The following is a 25,460-nucleotide window of genomic DNA, read 5'->3' on the forward strand; positions in this document are numbered from 1 at the left end:
CATGCCGCTCATCACGTGACCCCGGAGTCTCCGCCCCCCTCCCGTCTCTCTGCCGATCAGCTCCGTTCCTGTAGATACCACCGGCGCCATGAATATCCGGAATGCACGGGTGAGCGGACAGTGCCGGGCAGATCTATGGGGGGAGGGGATCGGGGAAAGTCATTGTGTTCAGTAATAGAGAAATATGAGCCCGGACCGTGTCTGTCTTCTATTCATTGCCGTGTGGCCCTGGAGGAGTATGGCTGACCTTCCCATGATGCTTCACGGCCGGGCATGTGTGCTAAACCGGATCCTGAGCAATGCACGTTGTCCGAGCACTACATCTGTCATAGTATCTTATCATTGATCCCCCCCCTCCATGATGTCCTATCATTGATCCCCCCCTTCCATGATGTCCTATCATTGCTCCCCCCTTCCATGATATCCTATCATTGCTCCCCCCTTCCATGATATCCTATCATTGCTCCCCCCTTCCATGATGTCCTATCATTGACCCCCCCTTCCATGATGTCCTATCATTGCTCCCCCCTTCCATGGTGTCCTATCATTGCTCCCCCCTTCCATGGTGTCCTATCATTGCTCCCCCTTCCATGATATCCTATCATTGCTCCCCCCTTCCATGGTGACCTATCATTGCTCCCCCCCTTCCATGATGTACCATCATTGCTCCCCCCTTCCATGATGTCCTATCATTGACCCCCCCTTCCATGATGTCCTATCATTGCTCCCCCCTTCCATGATGTCCTATCATTGATCCCCCTTCCATGATGTCCTATCATTGCTCCCCCCTTCCATGGTGTCCTATCATTGCTCCCCCCTTCCATGATGTCCTATCATTGCTCCCCCCTTCCATGGTGTCCTATCATTGCTCCCCCCTTCCATGGTGACCTATCATTGCTCCCCCCCTTCCATGATGTCCCATCATTGCTCCCCCCTTCCATGATGTCCTATCATTGCTCCCCCCTTCCATGATATCCTATCATTGCTCCCCCCTTCCATGATATCCTATCATTGCTCCCCCCTTCCATGATGTCCTATCATTGCTCCCCCCCTCCATGATGTCCTATCATTGCTCCCCCCTTCCATGATGTCCTATCATTGCTCCCCCCTTCCATGATATCCTATCATTGCTCCCCCCTTCCATGATATCCTATCATTGCTCCCCCCTTCCATGATGTCCTATCATTGCTCCCCCCTTCCATGATGTCCTATCATTGACCCCCCCTTCCATGATGTCCTATCATTGCTCCCCCCCTTCCATGATGTCCCATCATTGCTCCCCCCTTCCATGATGTCCTATCATTGACCCCCCCTTCCATGATGTCCTATCATTGCTCCCCCCTTCCATGATGTCCTATCATTGCTCCCCCCTTCCATGGTGTCCTATCATTGCTCCCCCCTTCCATGGTGACCTATCATTGCTCCCCCCTTCCATGGTGACCCATCATTGCTCCCCCCTTCCATGGTGTCCCATCATTGATCCCCCCTTCCATGATGTCCCATCATTGCTCCCCCTTCCATGATGTCCTATCATTGCTCCCCCCTTCCATGATGTCCTATCATTGCTCCCCCCTTCCATGATGTCCTATCATTGCTCCCCCCTTCCATGGTGTCCTATCATTGCTCCCCCCTTCCATGGTGACCCATCATTGCTCCCCCCTTCCATGGTGTCCCATCATTGATCCCCCCTTCCATGATGTCCCATCATTGCTCCCCCTTCCATGATGTCCTATCATTGCTCCCCCCTTCCATGATGTCCTATCATTGCTCCCCCCTTCCATGATGTCCTATCATTGCTCCCCCCTTCCATGATGTCCTATCATTGCTCCCCCCTTCCATGGTGTCCTATCATTGCTCCCCCCTTCCATGGTGACCTATCATTGCTCCCCCCTTCCATGGTGACCCATCATTGCTCCCCCCTTCCATGGTGACCCATCATTGCTCCCCCCTTCCATGATGTCCTATCATTGCTCCCCCCTTCCATGATGTCCTATCATTGCTCCCCCCTTCCATGATGTCCTATCATTGCTCCCCCCTTCCATGGTGTCCTATCATTGCTCCCCCCTTCCATGGTGACCTATCATTGCTCCCCCCTTCCATGATGTCCCATCATTGCTCCCCCCTTCCATGATATCCTATCGTTGCTCCCCCTTTCTCAGTGTCCCATCATTGCTTCGGCTTCCATGGTGTCCTATAGAGCTTCATGATTAATCATTAAAGTATCAAAATCACAATTTTACTCCCCTCCAGGCAGCCTGCCAAATGTATCTCACCATCAGCGATAACTATAAACATTGTAACATTTCGTTCATAGATCAAAGGAATGAACTTCGGTCTGTAAATAGTCAGTCTGCACCTTTTCTCATCAGGGTTCCCATGAGAGTACCCCCATAGATCAGGGTAGCTGTCAAATAACTAGGGAAGAGCTCTCCCATGGGTTCACAGGCAAATTTTAAAGTGTATTAAACCCCTTAAACCAGTGATAGTGTCGTGACCCCTTGATAAAATTTCCCAAGTTGTGGGGACCCCTAACAGTAGAATTTTCGTAGCGTGGGTTGTCGGCACCCAAGGCAAGACAAGTCATTTGCCCCTAACCCACGGACAGTATTAAAACCCCTTCTGGTACCTTTTAGGATGTTCCCCTCTCTCTATGTTCTCCTTTCTTTCCCTTTTATCTCTCTATCTTAATTTCTTGGTTCCCCCCCTCTCTCTAGCCATATTTCCCCTCCCTTCCATGTATTTTCTATTTTATTCATTCTCTTACTCCTTTTTGGGGGGGGGGGGAGTTCTGATCAGCCAACTTAGGTGCTCTTGATCAAGATCATCTTCTGATCTGAGAACTGTAGTGGGGACTCTAAATGGCAACTATAATTACAGGTAGTGTGTCTCCAGCTCTGTGGTGTCTGGCAGCAGTGACACCTATGCCGAAATCAGGAGATAGGGTCTCCTCCAGCCCCTCCCACTTCACATTCCTCACCAGTCAGCAGACCTCTAGTCTTTGCCTGCCCCACAGCCATGTCGTGAACTGAATGGGTGGCCACAGTCTCCAGGGACTGCCCAAGATATGGTGACCCCTGGCAAATCGTCATTTGACCCCCAGGTTGAGAACCTCTGCCTTAAACAATGATCTGCTAAATATTGATAGTGTTTTTGTTATGTTTGAGAAGTGCAAAAAATATTTGTTGATCCCATCAGAAATCTTGTGAGTTGGTGTAACGTCTTGTGTTTGCTGCCTCCGTTGACTTTTATCAGTTAGCCTTATGTGCAGAGAGGGTGTTCTGTAGTAGTGTCTGGGGTGGGGGGGAGGGGACTGCTGCTCTTCTGTAGGTACAGTATGGTAAGTGAGCGTTGTCACCCATGGTCAACAAATTTGTCACTGAAGAATCCAAAAAATGGGAAAAAAAATACCTGAAAAAATAAACAGGCTAATTCCTCCCTCTGCCATTGGTGCCCCGTCGTAGGCTCCCTGCGCCATTGGTGCCCCGTTGTAGGCTCCCTGCGCCATTGGTGCCCCGTCGTAGGCTCCCTGCGCCATTGGTGCCCCGTTGTAGGCTCCCTGCGCCATTGGTTGCCCGTCGTAGGCTCCCTGCGCCATTGGTGGCCCATCGCTGCTCACTAGTTTACGACATTGTGGTGCTTTCATGTGTGTGTTGAGCAGGAATATGCAACCTTGGCACTCCAGCTGTGGTAAAACTACAAATCCCATCAGTCTTGCAATGTAAATGTACTGAAAGGCAAGTGAATGAATGTAGGGTCTGAGGTAGAGGTCAACCGATATGGGTTTTTCTCTGGCCGATGCCAATATTTAGAAATCGGGGAGGCCAATTTTTTTTTTTTTTTTGTGGCACTGGATGGCACTAGCAGTAGGCACTGATTGGCAGGTGGCACTTATTGGCACTGGCAGGTTGCACTGAAAGATGGTACTAGCAGATGGCACTGATTGGCAGGTGGCACTTATTGGCACTGGCAGGTGGCACTAATTGATACTGGCAGATGGCACTGATTGGCACGTGGCACTGGCAGGTGACACTGGCAAGTGGCACTGACTGGCAGGTGGCACTAATTGGCACTGGATGGCAATAGTTGGCACTGGCAGATGGCACTGGTTGGCATTGGCAGGTGGCACTGATGGCTTTAGTTGGCACTGGTAGGTGGCACTGGATGGAAGGTGGCACTAATTGTCACTGGCAGGTGGCATTGGCAGATGGCACTGAATGGAAGTTGGCACTGGATGGTGGCACTGTTATTGGCACTGGCAGGTGGCATTGTCAGATGTCACTTGACGGCAAGTGGCACTAATTGACACTGGCACAAAAAAAATAGTGTCACCCCCCTCAGTACAGACCCCCTCTCCCTCCAATATAGACACCCCCTCCTCAGTACAGACCCCCCACCCCTGCCCCTCGTAGTACAGACACCAGAGAGCGGTGTGTGTCCCACGAGCGCGGGCCCCTCCTCCTCTGTGGGTGTAAACGGAGAGGAGGGCCGCCGCGCTGGGTGTACCAAGATGGCGGCAGCTCCGGAGCTAGGCCGAAGCCGCGGCCTTTCCTGATGCTGTGATTTCCGCTACGGTCACAGCATCAGAAAAGGCCACGGCTTCGGCCTAGCTCCGGATCCGTGGGACCGCTAGCGGCCATGTTAAATATCGGCCTAATTTGGATAAAACATTTTTTGGAGGATATTTATTATAGCAAAAAGTAAAAAATATTGCATTTTTTATTCAAAATTGTCACTCTATTTTTCTTTATAGCGCAAAAAATAAAAACCGCAGAGTTGATCAAATACCACCAAAAGAAAGCTCTATTTGTGGGGGGAAAAAAGGGTAGTCAATTTTGTTTGGGAGCCACGTTGCACGACCGCGCAATTGTCAGTTAAAGCGACGCAGTGGCGATTCGCAAAAAGTGGCCCGGTCATTGACCAGCAAAATGGTTCGGTGGTTAAAGAGCTTGTTTGTTGGATCAACTCTCTTGCCACACCAATTAAAAAAAAATCCTTAAAAATCGGTACTCAACTCCCGATACTCCGCCCCTTTCGTCCAGTTTTTTATCCCACTTACCTGCAATGCTGTAGTGCTCTTCAAAACACATACCCACCCGCACAGCAAATCCACAGTGGGGTTTTTGTGTCACCATCTTGGTGCCTCTTTCAGGTGTAGGAAACCAGCTCTGGTGATGCACCAGTAACCCCCTTCCCAGCCACTGTCTGTGCCAATCTTGCAGCCTCCTGGGAGATGTGACCATTTCAGGAGGTGGCTGGACCACCTCCTGAAATGTCCACATCAGTCTGGCTTAGCCTGGAATGGTGTGGGGGCGGGGCTTTAAAAAAAAAGGGGGGGGCTGAACCCAATAGAGTCTCATTTTTTTTTCTGGGTGCATTATAATTTTTTTTTTAGTTTTGTTCTTTGTGGGGAGCCCGCAAATCTAAAAGAAACGTCGGGGGAACATGACGGCCCCTCAGCGGTGGCCGGGCGCCGCTGCAAGAAATTTGATCTAAGGTAAGTATCTCATAATGTGCTAGTATGCAAGTTTTTTTTTGGGGGTGGGGTTTACTACCGCTTCAAGGTTTCTTGTGAAACGTATACAGTATGTTTATCATGATACATTTGTGGTGTTTGCATTTTTTTCCTCTCCTAATTTTTTTTTTTTTTTGCATTGACTTGTGTGTCTCCACCCTACAGCCCGAGGACCTCATGAATATGCAGCACTGCAACTTGCTGTGTTTGCCAGAAAATTACCAGATGAAGTATTACTTTTACCATGGACTGTCCTGGCCACAGGTAGGTTAAGTGCGGTCTTGTATAGCCCTATTCACACTTGGGGAAGCTTGCGATTACCCGCCGGACACTGTTTGCATTTTTCTCTCTCAGCGCTGAGCAATGTTGTTGATAAACATTGGCAGCTGTTTTTTTTTTTTTTTGACAGCTGTGAGCAGGGAACTGCTCTGCACTTGTTACATGAATCGTGGAAATGCTGCATTAAGATCGTGTGGGGGGGCTGAATCGAGATCACAATCTTTTTTTGATGATTGCGCAGATCTACTGTAGATGTCAAATTGAACTAAATGATAGTAGGGATGTCCCGATAACACTTTTTTAAGACCGAGTACCGAAGTACTGATACTTTTTTTTCAAGTACTCGCCGATACTCTCATGTGACAGCAAAACATGTGTCAGTAGTGTTTTTTTTTTTTTATCTTTAACAATTTGTTTTTAATTTTTTACAATTATTTTTTTTTACAATTTTTTTATTTATTTATAATGCTTTCTTTTTTTTAAGGGGGGGGGGTGGACGGGCCGTGTCAGTGTGTTTTTTTTCTTTTATTATTTTCTACAATAATTTTATTATTATTTTTTTTTTTTCAAATAACAATTTTATTAGACACAGGGTAGCCCCCGAGTCTTAGAGGAGACAATACAAAAAGAAAACTTCAGAGCATTAGCAAAAACAGTGCATATGGTATTGCAGCACATTGCAAGGCAGACATCAGGGGGGAGCTTGGCGGCTGCCCACGTAAGTGGCTAAACCACCAGCACATTCTGCCGGAATTTATTTTATTTTTTATTATTATTATTTTTTTTTTCAGCCCTGTTGGTGGGCTTTGGTGAGATATCAGGGGTCTTAACAGACCTCTGACATCTCCCCTTTGAGACAGAGAAAGGGACTAGGGACACAGATTCCCCAGTCCCTTTCTCAGCAGCATCAGCTGCGCTGAAAATGAAAGGAGAGAAGACAGTGTCTTCTCTTCATTTATAAACTGAAACATTGTAATCACAGTTTACGATGTTTCAGTTATGTGAATGGACCGAGTCAGTGATCACTGACTCTGTCCATTCGGAGCAGTAAGGAGCCGGATTTACCGGCTCCTACCCCGCTCTCCATCCTGACAGTTCCAGGGGGTGGAGGAGGAGCGCGGAAGGGGAGAGAAACACGGGTGGAATACACGCCGGAATACACTATATAGCGGTGATTGGTGCCTGTAACTTCCGCTGATCACTGCACTGCACTGATCACCGCCGACAGTACAAGTAACGGGTGAAGCATCGTGAGCATTTGCCAGAGTACAAGTACTCGGGCAAATGCTTGGTATTGGTCCTGATACCGATACTAGTATCGGTATCGGGACAACCCTAATATTTAGTTTGCTACCCTAAACAATTCCTGTTTTTAACCTGTTGCCGGCCACAATCTATATCTATTATATATATATATATATATGTGTGTGTGTTTACCAGGATTATGGCTGAAGATATCAGCCCCGGTATAGTTTTTTGCGGCCGGCTTACTCATGAAACCAGTCCGAGCGTCTCATGAGCTGCTGGAACAGTCTCCAAAGCGGTGGGAGGGGAATCTCTGGCTTACTGTTTCCGCTGGTTTTCCCATTCACCCCTCCTGGGAGGGGTTTCTCAGCCTTACTGTTTCCACCAGTTCGCCCGAGAAACAATCCAACGCTGCTGCTGGCTGATCCCATAGGCGCTCAAACAGTTAATACTCTTTGATCACCTCTATGGCCTTGAAAGGACCGGTGTTCAAGAAGTGCCCCCCCCCCCCCAATCGAATAGTGCCCGTGAGCGGCTATTGCAGGAGCGCGCCTGCAAGAACTCATCACCATGCAAGCTCCCTTGAAGGTGATGAGTTCTTGCGAGGGGGAGCCGAGGGAGACCCCAGAATACCAGGTTCGGGGCCACTCTGTGCAAAACGAGCTGCACAGTGGAGGTAAGTATAACATGTTTGTTATTTAAAAAAAAATCCTTTACGTACCCTTTAAACAGCAGGAGAGGTGCAGGAAGCACAGATCCACAGAATAAATGAAGGATAAGCAGGGAGATGCTAGCACTGAAGGTTATCAGGTACAGCTTCCCTTTCATCCTGGAGAACTGTGAGCAGCACAGTGTACCCAAAATCTAAAGTCTATGGTGACTTTGTAGTACTATGGAACGTTTTTAAAGCCTTGTGCGCAATACTAATGATGAATTGAATACTAATTATGTCTAAATGTGCAGTTAGATATTATTAGTTATCAGCATGAAATGGTGATGATTTTTTTTTTCTTTTCTTTTATTTTTTTTTAGCTCTCTTACATTGCAGAAGATGAAAATGGAAAAATTGTTGGCTATGTCTTGGCAAAAATGTAAGTTATAAGCTGCCCATTACCATAGATATTCTCCAGACCTAAAGGGGTTGTAAAGGTACAATTTTTTCCCCTAAATATCTTCCTTTACCGTAGTGCAGTCCACCTTCACTTACCTCATCCTTCCATTTTGCTTTTAAATGTCCTTATTTCTGAGAAATCCTCACTTCCTGTTCTTCTGTCTGTAACTCCACACAGTAATGCGAGGCTTTCTCCCTGGTGTGGAGTGTCATGCTCGCCCCCTCCCTTGCACTACAGGAGTGTCAGGACGCTCACTAACACACAGATCCTTTCTCTATCTGTAACGTAGAGAGCGTCCTGACTCTCCTGTAGTCCAAGGGAGGGGGCGAGCACGACACTCCACACCAGGGAGAAAGCCTTGCATTACTGTGTGGAGTTACAGACAGAAGATCAGTGATTTCCCCTAGTGAGGCTCCCCCCCCCCCCACAGTAAGAACACACATATTTATAGTAATCAATGCATTTTTATAGCACTGATCGCTATAAAAATGCCAATGGTTTCAAAAATGTGTCAAAAGTGTCCGAAGTGTCCGCCATAATGTCGCAGTACCGAAAAAACATCGCTGATCGCCGCCATTACTAGTAAAAAAATAATAATAAAAATGCCATAAAAATACCCCTTATTTTGTAAACGCTATAACTTTTGCGCAAACCAATCAATAAACACTTAATTCAAATTTCTTTTTACGAAAAATATTTAGAAGAATACGCATCGGCCTAAACTGAGGAAAAAAATATGTTTTTTTTATATATTTTTGGGGGATATTTATTATAGAAAAAAGTAAAAAATGTTATTTTTTTTCAAAATTGTCGCTCTATTTTTGTTTATAGCGCAAAAAATAAAAATACCACCAAAAGAAAGCTCTATTTGTGGGAAAAAAAGGACGCCAATTTTGTTTGGGAGCCACGTCGCACGACCGCGCAATTGTCAGCTAAAGCGACGCAGTCCCGAATCGCAAAAAGTGCTCTGGTCTTTGGGCAGCAATATGGTCCGGGGGTTTAGTGGTTAACCCCATTATTTTACTGGCCGATTAATCGATTATGACAATTGTATTCGATTGGTTGTTTCAGCCCTACAAGCATGCTATGCTGCATATATACAGACAGATTTTACTGATGTGGGTTTAGTAATATGTTAAACATGTATTTGAAGGTGGGTGCTTGCAAGCTTTAATACAATTTTTAAGTTTTATTTGGCAGTTGCCAAACTTGGGGTGGCATGGTGCCCGTGGAGGTGGATTTTGGAATAGGTCTTAATTAAACCTCAATTTTTTTATTTTTTTTTGAAGGGAGGAAGATCCAGATGATGTTCCACATGGCCATATCACTTCTTTGGTATGATTTTTTATTTTTTTGTTTTGTTTTTTTGTTCTGCAACCTGTCAATGTTCTATTTCCACTGTGCCTATTGCAATATTTGAATCAGATTTTTTTTTTTTTTCCCTTAGGCTGTGAAACGATCTCACAGACGTCTTGGTCTGGCACAAAAATTGATGGATCAAGCTTCCAGAGCAATGATTGAGAACTTCAATGCTAAATATGTTTCTTTACATGTGCGGAAAAGGTAGACTGCATAAATGAGATGCATTTCCTGATTGGTTCTGCTTGGTCATATTCTGTCATTTTCTGTGAGTCAGTAGCTGTAATTCTAAAGCCAAACTCCAGTAAAAGTAAAAATCCTCCCTTACAATGGGGGCTGCACCTGTACTGCAGGGGGGTCAATGCTGGTGTCTGTCTAGGGCAGTGTCAGGGAGGAATAATGCCCCAAGGGACAGGTAAAAGGGTGAATGGCTTGTCAGCGCAGTGCCTATCGCGTTGAGCCACCGCAGCTCCCCTATGGGACATTATTCTTCGCACTGACAGCAATGATGGGACACTCATCCTCCCACTGACGCGACACTCATCCTCCCATTGACGCCAATGACGAGACACTCGTCCTCCCATTGACGCCAATGACGAGACACTCGTCCTCCCACTGACGCCAATGACGGGACACTCGTCCCCCCACTGACGCCAATGACGGGACACTCGTCCCCCCACTGACGCCAATGACGGGACACTCGTCCCCCCACTGACGCCAATGACGGGACACTCGTCCCCCCACTGACGCCAATGACGGGACACTCGTCCCCCCACTGACGCCAATGACGGGACACTCGTCCCCCCACTGACGCCAATGACGGGACACTCGTCCCCCCACTGACGCCAATGACGGGACACTCGTCCCCCCACTGACGCCAATGACGGGACACTCGTCCCCCCACTGACGCCAATGACGGGACACTCGTCCCCCCACTGACGCCAATGACGGGACACTCGTCCCCCCACTGACGCCAATGACGGGACACTCGTCCCCCCACTGACGCCAATGACGGGACACTCGTCCCCCCACTGACGCCAATGACGGGACACTCGTCCCCCCACTGACGCCAATGACGGGACACTCGTCCCCCCACTGACGCCAATGACGGGACACTCGTCCCCCCACTGACGCCAATGACGGGACACTCGTCCCCCCACTGACGCCAATGACGGGACACTCGTCCCCCCACTGACGCCAATGACGGGACACTCGTCCCCCCACTGACGCCAATGACGGGACACTCGTCCCCCCACTGACGCCAATGACGGGACACTCGTCCCCCCACTGACGCCAATGACGGGACACTCGTCCTCCCACTGACGGGACACTCATCCTCCCACTGACACCAATGATGGGACACTCATCCTCCCACTGACACCAATGATGAGACACTCATCCTCCCACCGTCTTTTAGGTTCAGTATTTTTAAAGTGTAAGACAGTTCACTTTAAGATTTGCCATCTAAAGACGGGGTTCAACCTGTTTTTTTCCTGGGCATTCCCTAGGTTTTGTTGTTAGCAATTTTAGACATTTCATGTGATTCGCACCACATTGCCGTGCAGATCACATGCAATGTCTGTGCGATCCGAATTCAGCCATACAGGTTGTATGGCTAAATTTGCATCCAATTTGCACCAACATGGTGCAGGACCCTTTTTTTGGGTCGGCACTGGAATCGCATCGCATGTGTATGCGATCCGATTTTCTGCACCATTTGACAGTTCACATGCAAACCAATCTGGGATTTCATTAACTTTCTATTGACACCGGCAGCGGTTCGCATAGGGCAGTGTGAACTGCTTGCGAGTTCTATGCGATACGGGGACCAGCACTGGAATCACGCAGGTTAGTGTGAGAGGGTTTTAATTGTCTGTGAAGGAGATGCGGGGGAAAGGAGGTTTTCTCTAGTACAAAGCTTTCCATGCAACAGTTTGCTTATGATGGCAATGCCAATCACATTGGAGAAGGATCCATTCCAAGATGCAAAGGCCCGGATTCTCGTACGAGTTACGCCAGCGTATCTCCAGAGTCCGAGCCGTCGTATCTATGCGCCTGATTCTTAGAATCTATTCTATTAGATCCAACCGGCGTAAGAGACTTACGCCGGTTGGATCTAATAGAATAGATTCGTATCTTAACTGCATATTTACGCTGGCCGCTAGATACGCAAATTCACGAACGTACGCCCAGCCGACGCAGTACAGATACGCCGTTTACGTTAGGCTTTTCCCGGCGTAAAGTTACCCCTGCTATATGAGGCGTAGATGCGGCGTACCAATGTTAAGTATGAACGTCGTTCCCGCGTCGAATTTTGAAAATTTTACATAGTTTGCGTAAGCCGTTCGCGAATAGGGCTGGACGTCATTTACGTTCACGTCGAAAGCATTGGCTTCTTGCGGGTTAATTTGGAGCATGCGCACTGGGATACTTTCACGGACGGCGCATGCGCCGTTCGTGAAAAGCGTCATTTACGTGGGGTCACATAAAATTTACATAACACACGCCCACATCTACCACATTTAAATTAGGCGGGCTTACGCTGGCCTATTTACGCTACGCCGCCGCAACTTTCGTTTGAGAATACGGCACTTGCCTGTAAAAGTTGCGGAGGCGTAACGTAAATAGGATACGTTACGCCCGCACATAGAGAGGCGATTCTACGTGAATCCGGGCCAAAGAGTGCAGATTATACAGTCTATCAAATGGAACCTCCAGTCACCACTGCTGGATCTGTTAAGCGTTCAGATCGCTCCAACTCACCCGTCTTTTATTAACAGGTTTTACTATTGTTACTAGGGTTGTCCCGATACCAGTATCGGTACCGGGACCGATACTGAGCATTTGCGGGAGTACTTGTACTCCCGCAAATGCCCCCGATGCCAGATCCGATACTATCCCCCGCCGCCGCATACCGCAACGCCCCCGCCGCCTATTTAATCAGAGTGCGGAGAACATTACAGCTTTCATTTGAATAGCTGTCTGTTCCCCGCCGCGCCGCGTATAGACACTCCCCCTTGCTCGGGATTGGACGGGTGATCTGTCTATCATAGTGCAGATCACCCGTCCAATCCCGAGCAAGGGGGATTGTCTATACGCGGCGCGGCGGGGAACAGACAGCTATTCAAATGAAAGCTGTAATGTTCCCCGCACGCTGATTAACTAGGCGGCGGCATCTAAGTATGGGGAGACATGGCTGCATATGTGGGGGGACATGGCTGCATTTGGGGACACATTTAAAAAAAAGTATCGGTATTCGGTACTTGGAAAAAAGCATCGGTACTTGTACTCGGTCCTAAAAAAGTGGTATCGGGACAACCCTAATTGTTACTATCCTTTCACTTTTTGTACATGCATCCAAATCAATATATTAGAGTGATAACTAAGCAAGTGCAGGTATTTTTTTTTTTTTTCTGCCATTAAATATTTTTATTGTACATCTTATTTTCAGCAATCGAGCCGCGCTTCATTTGTACTCCAACACCTTGAACTTCCAGTGAGTATTCAGAGTCTGTTTTGTTGTAAGACACTAAGTTAATATTCTGTGCAATATGGTATGTAAGATAATTGTGAGAAAAAAGAAGGTTCGGATGGCCGCACTCAAATAGATTCCTTTATTGAAAAACAGTCCATACGGCAATGGGAATAAAAGCGCCAAAGCTGACGCGTTTCACACCATTTTACAGGCGCATAGTCATACACATTGGTTTTGAAATGCGTCAGTTTGTGCTTTTATTCCCATTGCTGTATGGACTGTTTTTCAGTAAAGGAATATATGTTGGAGTGCGGCCATCCGGACCTTCTTTTTGCTAACAATTATCGTTTATGAACAAAATGAAACAGAATTGGTCCCAGGACAGAGCCCTCCCACTCACAAATGTAGACCATTCAGAAAATATGCCATTAATCACCACCCTCTGGACACGCCCCTGCAGCCAGTTTTCAATCCTTGTACATAGAATTTCGTCAATATATAAAGACCTTAATTTGCAAATTAAAGCGGTGTTACACCCGCAAATTTTTTATTTGTAAGTCAACAGCTACAAAAACTGTAGCTGCTGATTTTTATTAAGGACACTTACCTGTCCAGGAAACCTGCGATGTCGACTCCCCAAGGCTGAGTCTTCCATCGGATCGGGGGCAGGCACTGCCATTCTAATTAAGGGAATCCGGCAGTGGAGCCTTGCGGCTGTCTTCTGGGACAGAACACAACAAGGGGGGGGGGTCATGCCAAAGAAGAGGGTATGACGTCCTGCGCCACGGACCAGATGAATCGGAAGTATAGGCTATTTTTTTTATATTTTTTACTAGCCAAAAACGAGGAGTGGCGAGGTGGCCTTTCATTTAAGACCACCTCTCAAAAGTGGGTGGAACTTTGCTTTAAAGTGGAGGTTCACCCAAAATCTTAATTTTTAACATTAGATTGAGGCTCATTTTGTCAAGGGGAATCGGGTGTTTTTTTTTTTTAAATCGAAGCAGTACTTACCGTTTTAGAGAGAGATCTTCTCCGCCACTTCCGGGTATGGGCTGCGGGACTGGGCGTTCCTATTTGATTGACAGGCTTCCGACGGTCGCATACATCGCGTCACGATTTTCCGAAAGTAGCCGAACGTCGGTGCGCAGGCGCCGTATAGAGCCACACCGACATTCGGCTTCTTTCGGCTACTCGTGACGCGATGGATGCGACCGTCGGAAGCCTGCCAATCAAATAGGAACGCCCAGTCCCAAAGACCATACCCGTAAGCAGCGGAGAAGATCTATCTCTAAAACGGTAAGAACTGCTTTTGATTTAAAAAAAAAAACACCCGATTCCCCTAGACAAAATGAGCCTCGATCGAATGTTAAAAATAGTTTTTCGGGTGAATTCCCACTTTAAGCACTTTTGGGGGTAATGTATCAGTTGAATGCCAACAAACTTCTTCCATTTGTAGAATGTTAAAAGGTTGGTCTGGCAAGAACGCTCTTCATTAGTTTATGTTGGATACTACTTATCATATTCTTTTTACCAGCAATTTTTCACATATCATCCTTTACCATACCTTTCAATAGTTTACATACTATTGATGTTAGGCTGACTGGACTGCAGTTTCCAGGTATATCTATCAACCCTTTTTTTGAATCTTGGTACCACCCTTGCTTTTCGCCAGTCAGCTGGTACCCTTCAAGTTGGAGAAAAAAATCCTTAAAAATGTAGAAATAATGGCCTGGTTATAACATGTCTAAAGGCCCATACACACAATCAGACTTTTTGACAACAAACTTCAAAATGACCAGGTTTTTCAGAAAATCCGACCGTGTATACGCTCCATCGGACAAACTTTTTAGTTTTTCGTCGGACAAATGTTCGCTCTGCAAACTGACAAACTTTTCGGCAACAGAAGTCCAATGGTGCAAAGTCCGATCATGTGTACAGAAATCCATCGGACTTAAAGCGGGAGTTCACCCAAATTTTTTTTTTTTAACATTAGATTGAGGCTCATTTTGTGAAGGGGAATCGGGTAGTTTTTTTTAAATCGAAGCAGCACTTACCGTTTTAGAGAGCGATCTTCTCCGCCGCTTCTGGGTATGATCTGCGGGACTGGGCGTTCCTATTTGATTGACAGGCTTCCGACGGTCGCATACATCGCGTCACGAGTAGCCGAAAGAAGCCGAACGTCGGTGCGGCTCTATACGGCGCCTGCGCACCGACGTTCGGCTACTTTCGGAAAATCGTGACGCGATGTATGCGACTGTCGGAAGCCTGTCAATCAAATAGGAACGCCCAGTCCCGAAGACCATACCCGGAAGCGGCGGAGAAGATCGCTCTCTAAAACGGTAAGTACTGCTTCGATTAAAAAAAAAACACCCGATTCCCCTTCACAAAACGAGCCTCAATCTAATGTTAAAAATTAACTTTTTGGGTGAACCTCCACTTTAAGTCCTAAGTACAAACACGCATGCTCAGAACCAATGCAACAGATCAACCAGCAATAGCAGAAGTTGCCCAAAAGGTGGCACTAAAGAGCAGAAAAACAACCTAGTACGTCAATTACGTCACTACGTTCATGTTGTTGGCTGAAAAAGTCCTGCTGTGTGTATGCATACCAAGTTCACGGCCAACGCCCTGTGAACAAAAATCCACGGAGTTTGTTTAAAGTCCGGTCGTGTGTATGAGGCTTTAGTCCCTTTTTGAACAATTCGGTGTAAGCCATCTGGTCTTGGTGATTTGTTCATATTTAACCGGTTAACGCCCGCCGCATGTACATATACCTCCACAGAATGGCACGTACAGGCATATGGGCGTACATGTACGTCCCCGCCTTTCCGCGGGTTGGGGGTCCGATCGGGACCCCCCCCGGTACATGCGGCGGTCGTTACATGGAGCGATCCGGGACGAGGGCGCGGCTATTCGTTTCTAGCCGACCCTCGCGATCGCTCCCCAGAGCTGAAGAACGGGGAGAGGCGTATGTAAACACGGCTTCCCCTTGCTTCACTGTGGCGGCTGCATCGATCGAGTGATCCTTTTTATAGGGAGACTCGATCGATGACATCAGACCTACAGCCACACCCCCCTACAGTTGTAAACACACACTAGGTGAACCCCAACTCCTACAGCGCCCCCTGTGGTTAACTCCCAAACTGCAACTGTCATTTTCACAATAAACAATGCAATTTAAATGCATTTTTTGCTGTGAAAATGACAATAGTCCCAAAAATGTGTCAAAATTGTCCGAAGTGTCCGCCATAATGTCGCAGTCACGAAAAAAAACGCTGATCGCCGCCATTAGTAGTAAAAAAAAAAAAAAATGTATAAAAATGCAATAAAACTATCCCCTATTTTGTAAACGCTATAAATTTTGCGCAAACCAATCGATAAACGCTTATTGCGATTTTTTTTTTTTTTTTTTACCAAAAATAGGTATAAGAATACGTATCGGCCTAAACTGAGGACCTTTTTTATATATATATATATATTTTTTTGGGGGATATTTATTATAGCAAAAAGTAAAAAATATTGAATTTTTTCAAAATTGTCGCTCTATTTTTGTTTATAGCGCAAAAAATAAAAACCGCAGAGGTGATCAAATACCACCAAAAGAAATCTCTATTTGTGGGGAAAAAAGGACGCCAATTTTGATTGGGAGCCACGTCGCACGACCGCGCAATTGTCTGCTAAAGCGACGGAGTGCCGAATCGCAAAACCTGGCCTGGGCATTTAGCTGCAAAATGGTCCGGGGCTTAAGTGGTTAAGCTTGGCCATACATGGATCGAAATTCAGCTGGTTCAACAGGGACTAATCCAATTTCGATTCATGTATGGGCAAGCTGGTTGTACACAAGTTGATCGATCGATTTTTGTACTATTAGCCTGTTGGAAAATTTTCACTTGATCAGCACTCAGTATATTCTGACGACGGGGAACTCTACCTGCTGTCGGAATACAATAGTGCATAGGGGGATGGGCTTGTGTATGGCCAGCCTAAGGCCCCTTTCACATTGAGGAGTTTTTCAGGCGGTACAGCGCTAAAAATAGCGCTGCTATCGCGCCTGAAAAACTCCTTCACTGCAGACTCAATGTGAAAGCCCGAGGGCTTTCACACTGAGGCGATGCGCTGGCGGGGGACAAAAAAATCTCCTGTCAGCAGCATCTTTGGAGCGGTGAGAGGAGCGGCATGTATACCGCTCCTTCCCATTGAAAACAATGGGAAACCGCGGCAATACCGCCCGCAATGCGCCTCTATAGAGGCGCATTGCGGGCAGTATTAACTCTTTATCGGCCGCTAGCGGGGGTTAATACCGCACCACTAGCGGCTGATACCCGCGGCAATTCCGGCGGTATAGCGCCGCTATTTTTAGCGGCGTTATACCGCCACCGCAGCTCCCGCCCCAGTCTGAAAGGGGCCTACGTTTTTCAAGTCTTTTTGAATACCGGTTTCTGTCAGCCACACAGGTACATTCAGTACAATGGGCCAGATTCACAGCGGAGATACGACGGAGTATCTCAGATACTCCGTCGTATCTCTCAGAGTATCTATGCGACTGACTCATAGAATCAGTTACGCATAGATAGCCCTTAGATCCGACAGGTGTAATTGTTTTACACTGTCGGATCTTAGGATGCAATACCGCGGCCGCCGCTGCGGGGAGTTTGCGTCGTAAACTAGCGTCGGGTATGCAAATTAGTAGTTTCGGCGATCCACGACGTTTTTTTGCGTTCGCTACGTCGCTGCTAGTCTAGTTTCCCGTTGCAAAGTTAGTCGTTTTAGGTGCCCTAACTTTACACAGCACACGTATGTGCTGTATAAAGTATGGCCGTCGTTCCCGCGTCGAAATTTAAAAATGTTTAATTCTTGCGTAAGACGTCCGGGAATACGGAAGTACGCTACGCACGTCGCCGTTCGAAAAAATTACGTCACTTCGCGCAAAGCACGGCGGGGACTTCAAAAGGGAGCATGCGCAGTAGGTCCGGCAAGGGAGCACGCCTAATTTAAATGGCACACGCCCCTTTGAATTACACGTGCGTACGCCGGAGGCCGCCAGCGTACGTTTTCATGCAAGTGCTTTGAGAATCGGGCACTTGCGATGAAAACTTGCGGCAGTGTAACGTATCTACGATACGTTAAGCCGCCGCGATTCTGCGTGAATCTGGGCCAATGTTATTACCCATTATTGTCTGGTTTATTATACCCCTCTTTTTCTTGGTATAAAGTTGCCTTTCCCCTATCACTTGTGACCAACTTTCCCTGGTCATTTTATATGGGGCCAATATGCTCTGACTTGACCTTTTTTTAGTTCAATAAGAAAAAATAAGATTTTTAGCAGTTTACTTATGTTTTTTTGCATGTTATTCCTTTTGTAGAATTAGTGAGGTGGAGCCCAAGTACTATGCTGATGGTGAAGATGCATATGCCATGAAACGAGATCTCACCCAGATGGCTGAAGAGGTCAGTAGACTTGGATTTTAAAGCCTTCGGTATTTGGAATACAACAACCACCACTTAAGGACCAGACCTATTTCTGATATTTGTTGTTTACAAGTTAAAGGATATGTAAAGGTTCGTTGTTAAAAGAAAAACAAAAAAACAAACATGTCATGCTTACCTCCTCTGTACCAGTTGGTTTTGCACAGAGTGACCCCGATCCTCCTCTTCTGGGGTCCCTCAGCGGCGCTCCTGGCACCTCATCTTCTCGAGTGCCCCGTTTGGAGAGCCGCCCTCTCCCTTGGGGCTCTCGTACGGGCGCGCTCCTGTGTCATGCTGCTGCATCCATTGACACGGCCCCGCCCCCCGCGCCATTTGATTTGATGGCAACGGGAGCCAATGGCTGTGCTGCTATCAATCTATCCAATCAGGACTCAAGACATCGGCTGGAGTTGGTGTGCTCATTCTCATCACTGGAAAGACTGGGTTCAGTTAACTGGTTAACGCCCGCCGCATGTAAATATATACGTCCACAGAATGGCACGTACAGGCATATGGGCGTACATGTACGTCCCCGCCTTTCCGCGGGTCCGATCGGGACCCCCCCCCCCCGGTACATGCGGCGGTCGGTAACCCGCGGGGAGTGATCCGGGACAACGGCGCGGCTATTTGTTTATAGTCGCGATCGCTCCCCGGAACTGAAGAATGGGGAGAGCCGTGTGTAAACACGGCTTCCCCGTGCTTCACTGTGGCGGCGTATCGATCGAGTGATCCCTTATATAGGGGAGACTCGATCGATGACGTCAGTCCTACAGCCACACCCCCCATCAGTTGTAAACACACACTAGGTGAACCCTAACTCCTACAGCGCCCCCTGTGGTTAACTCCCAAACTGCAACTGTCATTTTCACAATAAACAATTCAATTTAAATGCATTTTTTGCTGTGAAAATGACAATGGTCCCAAAAATGTGTCAAAATTGTCCGAAGTGTCCGCCATAATGTCGCAGTCACAAAAAAAATCGCTGATCGCCGCCATTAGTAGTAAAAAAAAAAAAAATTTTTATAAAAATGCAATAAAACTATCCCCTATTTTGTAAACGCTATAAATTTTGCGCAAACCAATCGATAAACGCTTATTGCGATTTTTTTTTTTACTAAAAATAGGTCGAAGAATACGTATCGGCCTAAACTGAGGGGAAATTTTTTTTTTTAGATATGTTTTTGGGCGATATTTATTATAACAAAAAGTAAAAAATATTAAAAATTTTAAAATTGTCGCTCTATTTTAGTTTATAGCGCAAAAAATAAAAACCGCAGAGGTGATCAAATGCCACCAAAAGAAAGCTCTGTTTGTGGGGAAAAAAGGACGCCAATTTTGTTTGGGAGCCACGTCGCACGACCGCGCAATTGTCAGTTAAAGCGACGCAGTGCCGAATCGCAAAACCTGGCCTGGGCATTTGGCTGCCTAAAGGTCCGGGGCTTAAGTGGTTAAAGATGGATATCTCGGTAACGGCAGCAGCTGCTGCCACAACCGAGGTATCCATCTTTAGTGTGAGCGGTCCTGTACACGATAACGGCGGTCTTCGCGGCGGATTCGCCGCAAGATCGCCGTTATCGGTGGCGGGAGAGGGGCCCTTCCGCCGCTTATCGGAGCCGTCCTTAGCGGCGGAGGAGATCGGGTGCGCTCGGCTGCTGACTGGGGACAAGACTGAAGGAAAAATGTCCTTCGCCCGTCCCCATAGCTCTGCTGGGCGGAAGTGACGTCAAAACGTCAGTCCCGCCCAGCCTCTTAAAGAAACATTTTTTTTTTGTCATTTGAAAAAATGACCGTTTCAATTTTTTATTTTTTTTCTTGCATTTTAGTCTAATTATGAGATCTTTTTGACCCCAGATCTCATATTTAAGAGGACCTGTCATGCTTTTTTCTATTACAAGGGATGTTTACATTCCTTATAATAGGAATAAAAGTGATCACATTTTTGTAAAAAGTAATAAAATAAATAAAAATAAATAAGAAAACCAAAAAAATAATTTTTTAAAGCGCCCGTCCCGACTAGCTCGCGCGCAGAAGCGAATGCATACGCGAGTAGCGCCTGCATATGAAAACGGTGTTCAAATCACACAAGTGAGGTATCGCCGCGATCGTTAGCACGAGAGCAATAATTCTAGCCCTAGACCTACTCTGTAGCTCAAAAAATGCAACCCTATAGAATTTTTTAAACGTCGCCTATCGAGATTTTTAAGGGTAAAAGTTTGACGCCATGCCACGAGCGGGCGCAATTTTTAAGCGTGACATGTTGGGTATCATTTTACTCGGCGTAACATTATCTTTCACAATATATAAAAAAATTGGGCCAAATTTATTGTTGTCTTATTTTTTTAATTCAAAAAAGTGAATTTTTTCCAAAAAAAGTGCGCTTGTAAGACCGCTGCGCAAATACGGTGTGACAAAAAGTATTGCAATGACCACTATTTTATTCTCTAGGGTGTTAGAAAAAAATATATATAATGTTTGGGGGTTTTAAGTAATTTTCTAGCAGAAAAAACTGTTTTAGTCTTGCAAACACCAAATCTGAAAAACACCTAAGGTCTGGAAGTGGTTAAAGGATCACTAAAGGAAAAAAATGTTTTAGCTGAAATGACTGTTTACAGGGTATAGAGACATAATAGTTAACTGATTCCTTTTAAAAACGATTAGAAAATAAATTAAAAGCAATCATATAATGTGCCTCTTGGATGCAAAAACGAAACTGAAACTAGTTTAGTCTTTGCATGTTATTTGAAGCCTCTGTGCTGGACAGTGCCATAGAGAGTCATGGCTAGGAAAACGTAACTAAAGTCTCCCATGACTTTTTTCATAAGGAGCCAGACAACCAGGAAGTGTCCACAACAGAGCAGAATTACAGCAACATCAGAGCAAAAACGAACAATGAGGACATGAAACCAGGACTGCAGGTAAAGGAAGCTATTTAGCAAATTTAGTCCCCCCCTATATGCAGCCATGTCCCTCACATATGCAGCCATGTCCCCCCACATATATGCAGCCATGTCCCCCCACATATATGCAGCCATGTCCCCCCACATATATGCAGCCATGTCCCCCCACATATATGCAGCCATGTCCCCCCACATATATGCAGCCATGTCCCCCCACATATATGCAGCCATGTCCCCCCACATATATGCAGCCATGTCCCCCCACATATATGCAGCCATGTCCCCCCACATATATCCAGCCATGTCCCCCCACATATATCCAGCCATGTCCCCCCACATATGCAGCCATGTCCCCCATACCTAATGATGATGCCGCCGCGTTAATCACCGTGCGGCGAACATTACAGGCAGCTTTCGTTTGAATAGCTGTTTTCCCTGCCACGCCGTGTAAAGGACACTCCCCCTTGCTCGGGATTGGACAGATCCGTCCAAGGGGGAGTGTCTATACACGGCGCGGCGGGCAAAACAGCTATTCAAACTAAAGGTGCCTGTAATGTTCGCCGCACAGTGATTAACGTGGCAGCGGCGGATTTGCGATATACGGCGGGGGGGGGGGCAAGTATTCTATTTAGGCATTGGGGGTATTTGCGGGAGTACAAGTACTCCCGCAAATACTCGGTATCGGTCCCGATACCGATACTGGTATCGGGACAACCCTAGTTTGTGTGCTTTTTTTTTTTTTTTAAATAACAAACATATCATACTTGCCTTCACTGTGCAGTTCCTTTTGCACAGAGTGGCCCCGATCGTCCGCTTCTGGGGTCCCACGGCGGCTCTCTCTGCTCCTCCCCACATTAGATAACCCCCTCTGGGAAGCTCTCTCCCGAGGGGGTTAACTTTCGGGCGCACTCCTGTGTCATACACTCGGCATCCATAGACGCCGAGTGTATGACTCGTCCCTGCCCCCTGGCGGCCACGTCATTGGATTTGATTGACAGCAGCGGGAGCCAATGGCTGCACTGCTATCAATTTATCCAAACAATGCCGGGACTCCATGGGAAAGAGGACGCCGGGGACGTGCCGACCAGGTGAACTGGCTCAAGTAAGTAAAACGGGCTGGGGGGCGGTGATTGCCAGGTGTTTTTTCACCTTAATGACTCTAGAATAAAATGGAGATCGTTACAATATTTTATGTCACACGGTATTTGCACAGCGGTCTTTCAAACGCAATTTTTTTGGGAAAAAATACACTTCACTGAATCTAAAAAAAAATAAACAGTAAAGTTGGGCCAATTATTTTTTTTGTATATTGTGAAAGATAATGTTGCGCCAAGTAAATAGATACCGAATGTGTTACGCTTTTAAATTGCGCACACTTGTGGAATGGCGACAAACATGACGTACAGGTATGTGATTTTGCGGGAAGTGGTTAAATATTGTTGCGGTGAGCTCAATTTATATGCAATCCCCTGCCTGCTTGGCTCCACTAGTTCATTCAAAGTGAAGTCTTCGTTATCAAATGAACATACTAATTATTAGGGGTGCAATGGATCATCATTTTATTTGTGATCCGAACGGGTCGCCGTGTTCGGATTGGCACACCCCGCGGATTGCGGCCATAGGAAGCGGCGGCGGCCTAGGTGAGATGTGGATATTACAGCGCGGGGGGGGTACGTCTGTGGATATTACAGCGGGGGGAGACGTCTGTGGATATTACAGCGGGGGGAGACGTCTGTGGATATTACAGCGGGGGGGGGTACGTCTGTGGATATTACAGCGGGGGTAGATGTCTGTGGATATTACAGTGGGGGGAGACGTCTGTGGATATAACAGCGGGGGGGAGACATCTGTGGATATAACAGCGGGGGGGACGTCTGTGGATATTGCAGCGGGGGGGAGACGTCTGTGGATAGTACAGCGGGGGGGAGACGTCTGTGGATATTACAGCGGGGGGAGACGTCTGTGGATATTACAGCGGGGGGAGACGTCTGTGGATATTACAGCGGGGGGAGACGTCTGTGGATATTACAGCGGGGGGAGACGTCTGTGGATATTACAGCGGGGGGAGACGTCTGTGGATATTACAGCGGGGGGAGACGTCTGTGGATATTACAGCGGGGGGGGGGGGTACGTCTGTGGATATTACAGCGGGGGGGGGTACGTCTGTGGATATTACAGCGGGGGAGACGTCTGTGGATATAACAGCGGGGGGAGACGTCTGTGGATATAACAGCGGGGGGAGACGTCTGTGGATATTACAGCGGGGGGAGACGTCTGTGGATAATACAGCGGGGGGGAGACGTCTGCGGATAATACAGCGGGGGGGAGACGTCTGCGGATAATACAGCGGGGGGGAGACGTCTGCGGATAATACAGCGGGGGGGAGACGTCTGCGGATATTACAGCGGGGGGGAGACGTCTGCGGATATTACAGCGGGGGGGAGACGTCTGCGGATATTACAGCGGGGGGGAGACGTCTGCGGATATTACAGCGGGGGGAGACGTCTGCGGATATTACAGCGGGGGGAGACGTCTGTGGATATTACAGCGGGGGGGAGACGTCTGTGGATATTACAGCGGGGGGGAGACGTCTGTGGATATTACAGCGGGGGGGGGGGGGAGACGTCTGCGGATAATACAGCGGGGGGGAGACGTCTGCGGATATTACAGCGGGGGGGAGACGTCTGCGGATATTACAGCGGGGGGAGACGTCTGCGGATATTACAGCTGGGGGGGAGACGTCTGTGGATATTACAGCGGGGGGAGACGTCTGTGGATAATACAGCGGGGGGGAGACGTCTGCGGATAATACAGCGGGGGGGAGACGTCTGCGGATAATACAGCGGGGGGGAGACGTCTGCGGATATTACAGCGGGGGGGAGACGTCTGCGGATATTACAGCGGGGGGGAGACGTCTGCGGATATTACAGCGGGGGGAGACGTCTGCGGATATTACAGCTGGGGGGGAGACGTCTGTGGATATTACAGCGGGGGGAGACGTCTGTGGATAATACAGCGGGGGGGAGACGTCTGCGGATAATACAGTGGGGGGGAGACGTCTGCGGATAATACAGTGGGGGGGAGACGTCTGCGGATAATACAGCGGGGGGGAGACGTCTGCGGATATTACAGCGGGGGGGAGACGTCTGCGGATATTACAGCGGGGGGGAGACGTCTGCGGATATTACAGCGGGGGGGAGACGTCTGCGGATATTACAGCGGGGGGGAGACGTCTGCGGATATTACAGCGGGGGGGAGACGTCTGTGGATATTACAGCGGGGGGGGGATGTCTGTGGATATTACAGCTGGGGGAGACGTCTGTGGATATTACAGTGGGGACTATATATGGTGGTGATCCGAAAAATTATCCGATCCTTGACTCTGATCCGAGGAACGATCCAAAGCGTGAGCTTTTTGATCCGTTGCACCCGTACTAATTTTATTATTTTTTGTTTTTATTTATTTAATTGTTTTTGCACAGTTGCGGAAACAGATGGAATTAAAGGACAAGAACCGCCCACAACCCCTGAGCTCCATCGAAAACAAATCCGATAATAGGTCTGGTCACGTTGGGGACTGTTGTCGAGATGAGAAGTGTGTAGGAAACACTGGAAAACGCGATGGATTAGAGGACAGCGGGGACAGCAAGGACGTGAGTGAAGTCAGCGAGGCTACAGAGAGCACAGACGTCAAAGACAGCTCCGAGGCTTCAGACTCTGCTTCTTAAAGGGAGCGTCTACGCAATAAATTAATTTAGGATACCATGATGACCATTGTCGTGTTAGCAGCTCCTGTTCTGTTTTATTCGATTCCTTTCCAGGTGCAGTAAAGATCGATCATTGAGGCCTGTCACTCTTTATACAGAAAAGAACAATTTGTAAATATATGAAGACAATAAACTCTATGGGATAAGCTGACTTGGATATCTCATCATGCATTACCTTTTATCTGTGTCTGGAGATCGGTGCTACTTCCTAGTAACCAATCATATTCAAAGTTTTATACTCCGCTTGTCTTTTTGTGGAGTAAGTTTGAATTTCATTGGTTGCTATTTCACATTACAGTGAGGGAGAAAAAAGTATTTGATCCCCTGCTGATTTTCTACGTTTGCCCA

At 47.4% G+C, this 25,460-nt stretch overlaps 1 protein-coding gene across 1 annotated transcript; it reads left to right on the top strand.

Annotated features, from left to right (window-relative positions):
* NAA10 (N-alpha-acetyltransferase 10, NatA catalytic subunit) lies at positions 1–25,276 on the top strand. The gene is made up of 8 exons (XM_040322860.1): positions 1–109; positions 5,678–5,776; positions 8,069–8,127; positions 9,438–9,483; positions 9,596–9,711; positions 12,959–13,003; positions 18,346–18,430; positions 24,828–25,276. Exons 1-8 carry the CDS (start codon positions 89–91, stop codon positions 25,071–25,073), a joined length of 717 nt encoding a protein of 238 aa, XP_040178794.1. The 5' UTR covers positions 1–88; the 3' UTR covers positions 25,074–25,276.
* The last annotated feature ends 184 nt before the right edge of the window (positions 25,277–25,460 follow it).

The sequence above is a fragment of the Rana temporaria genome, chromosome 9 (assembly GCF_905171775.1).
Source record: "Rana temporaria chromosome 9, aRanTem1.1, whole genome shotgun sequence".
Lineage (NCBI taxonomy): Eukaryota > Metazoa > Chordata > Amphibia > Anura > Ranidae > Rana > Rana temporaria.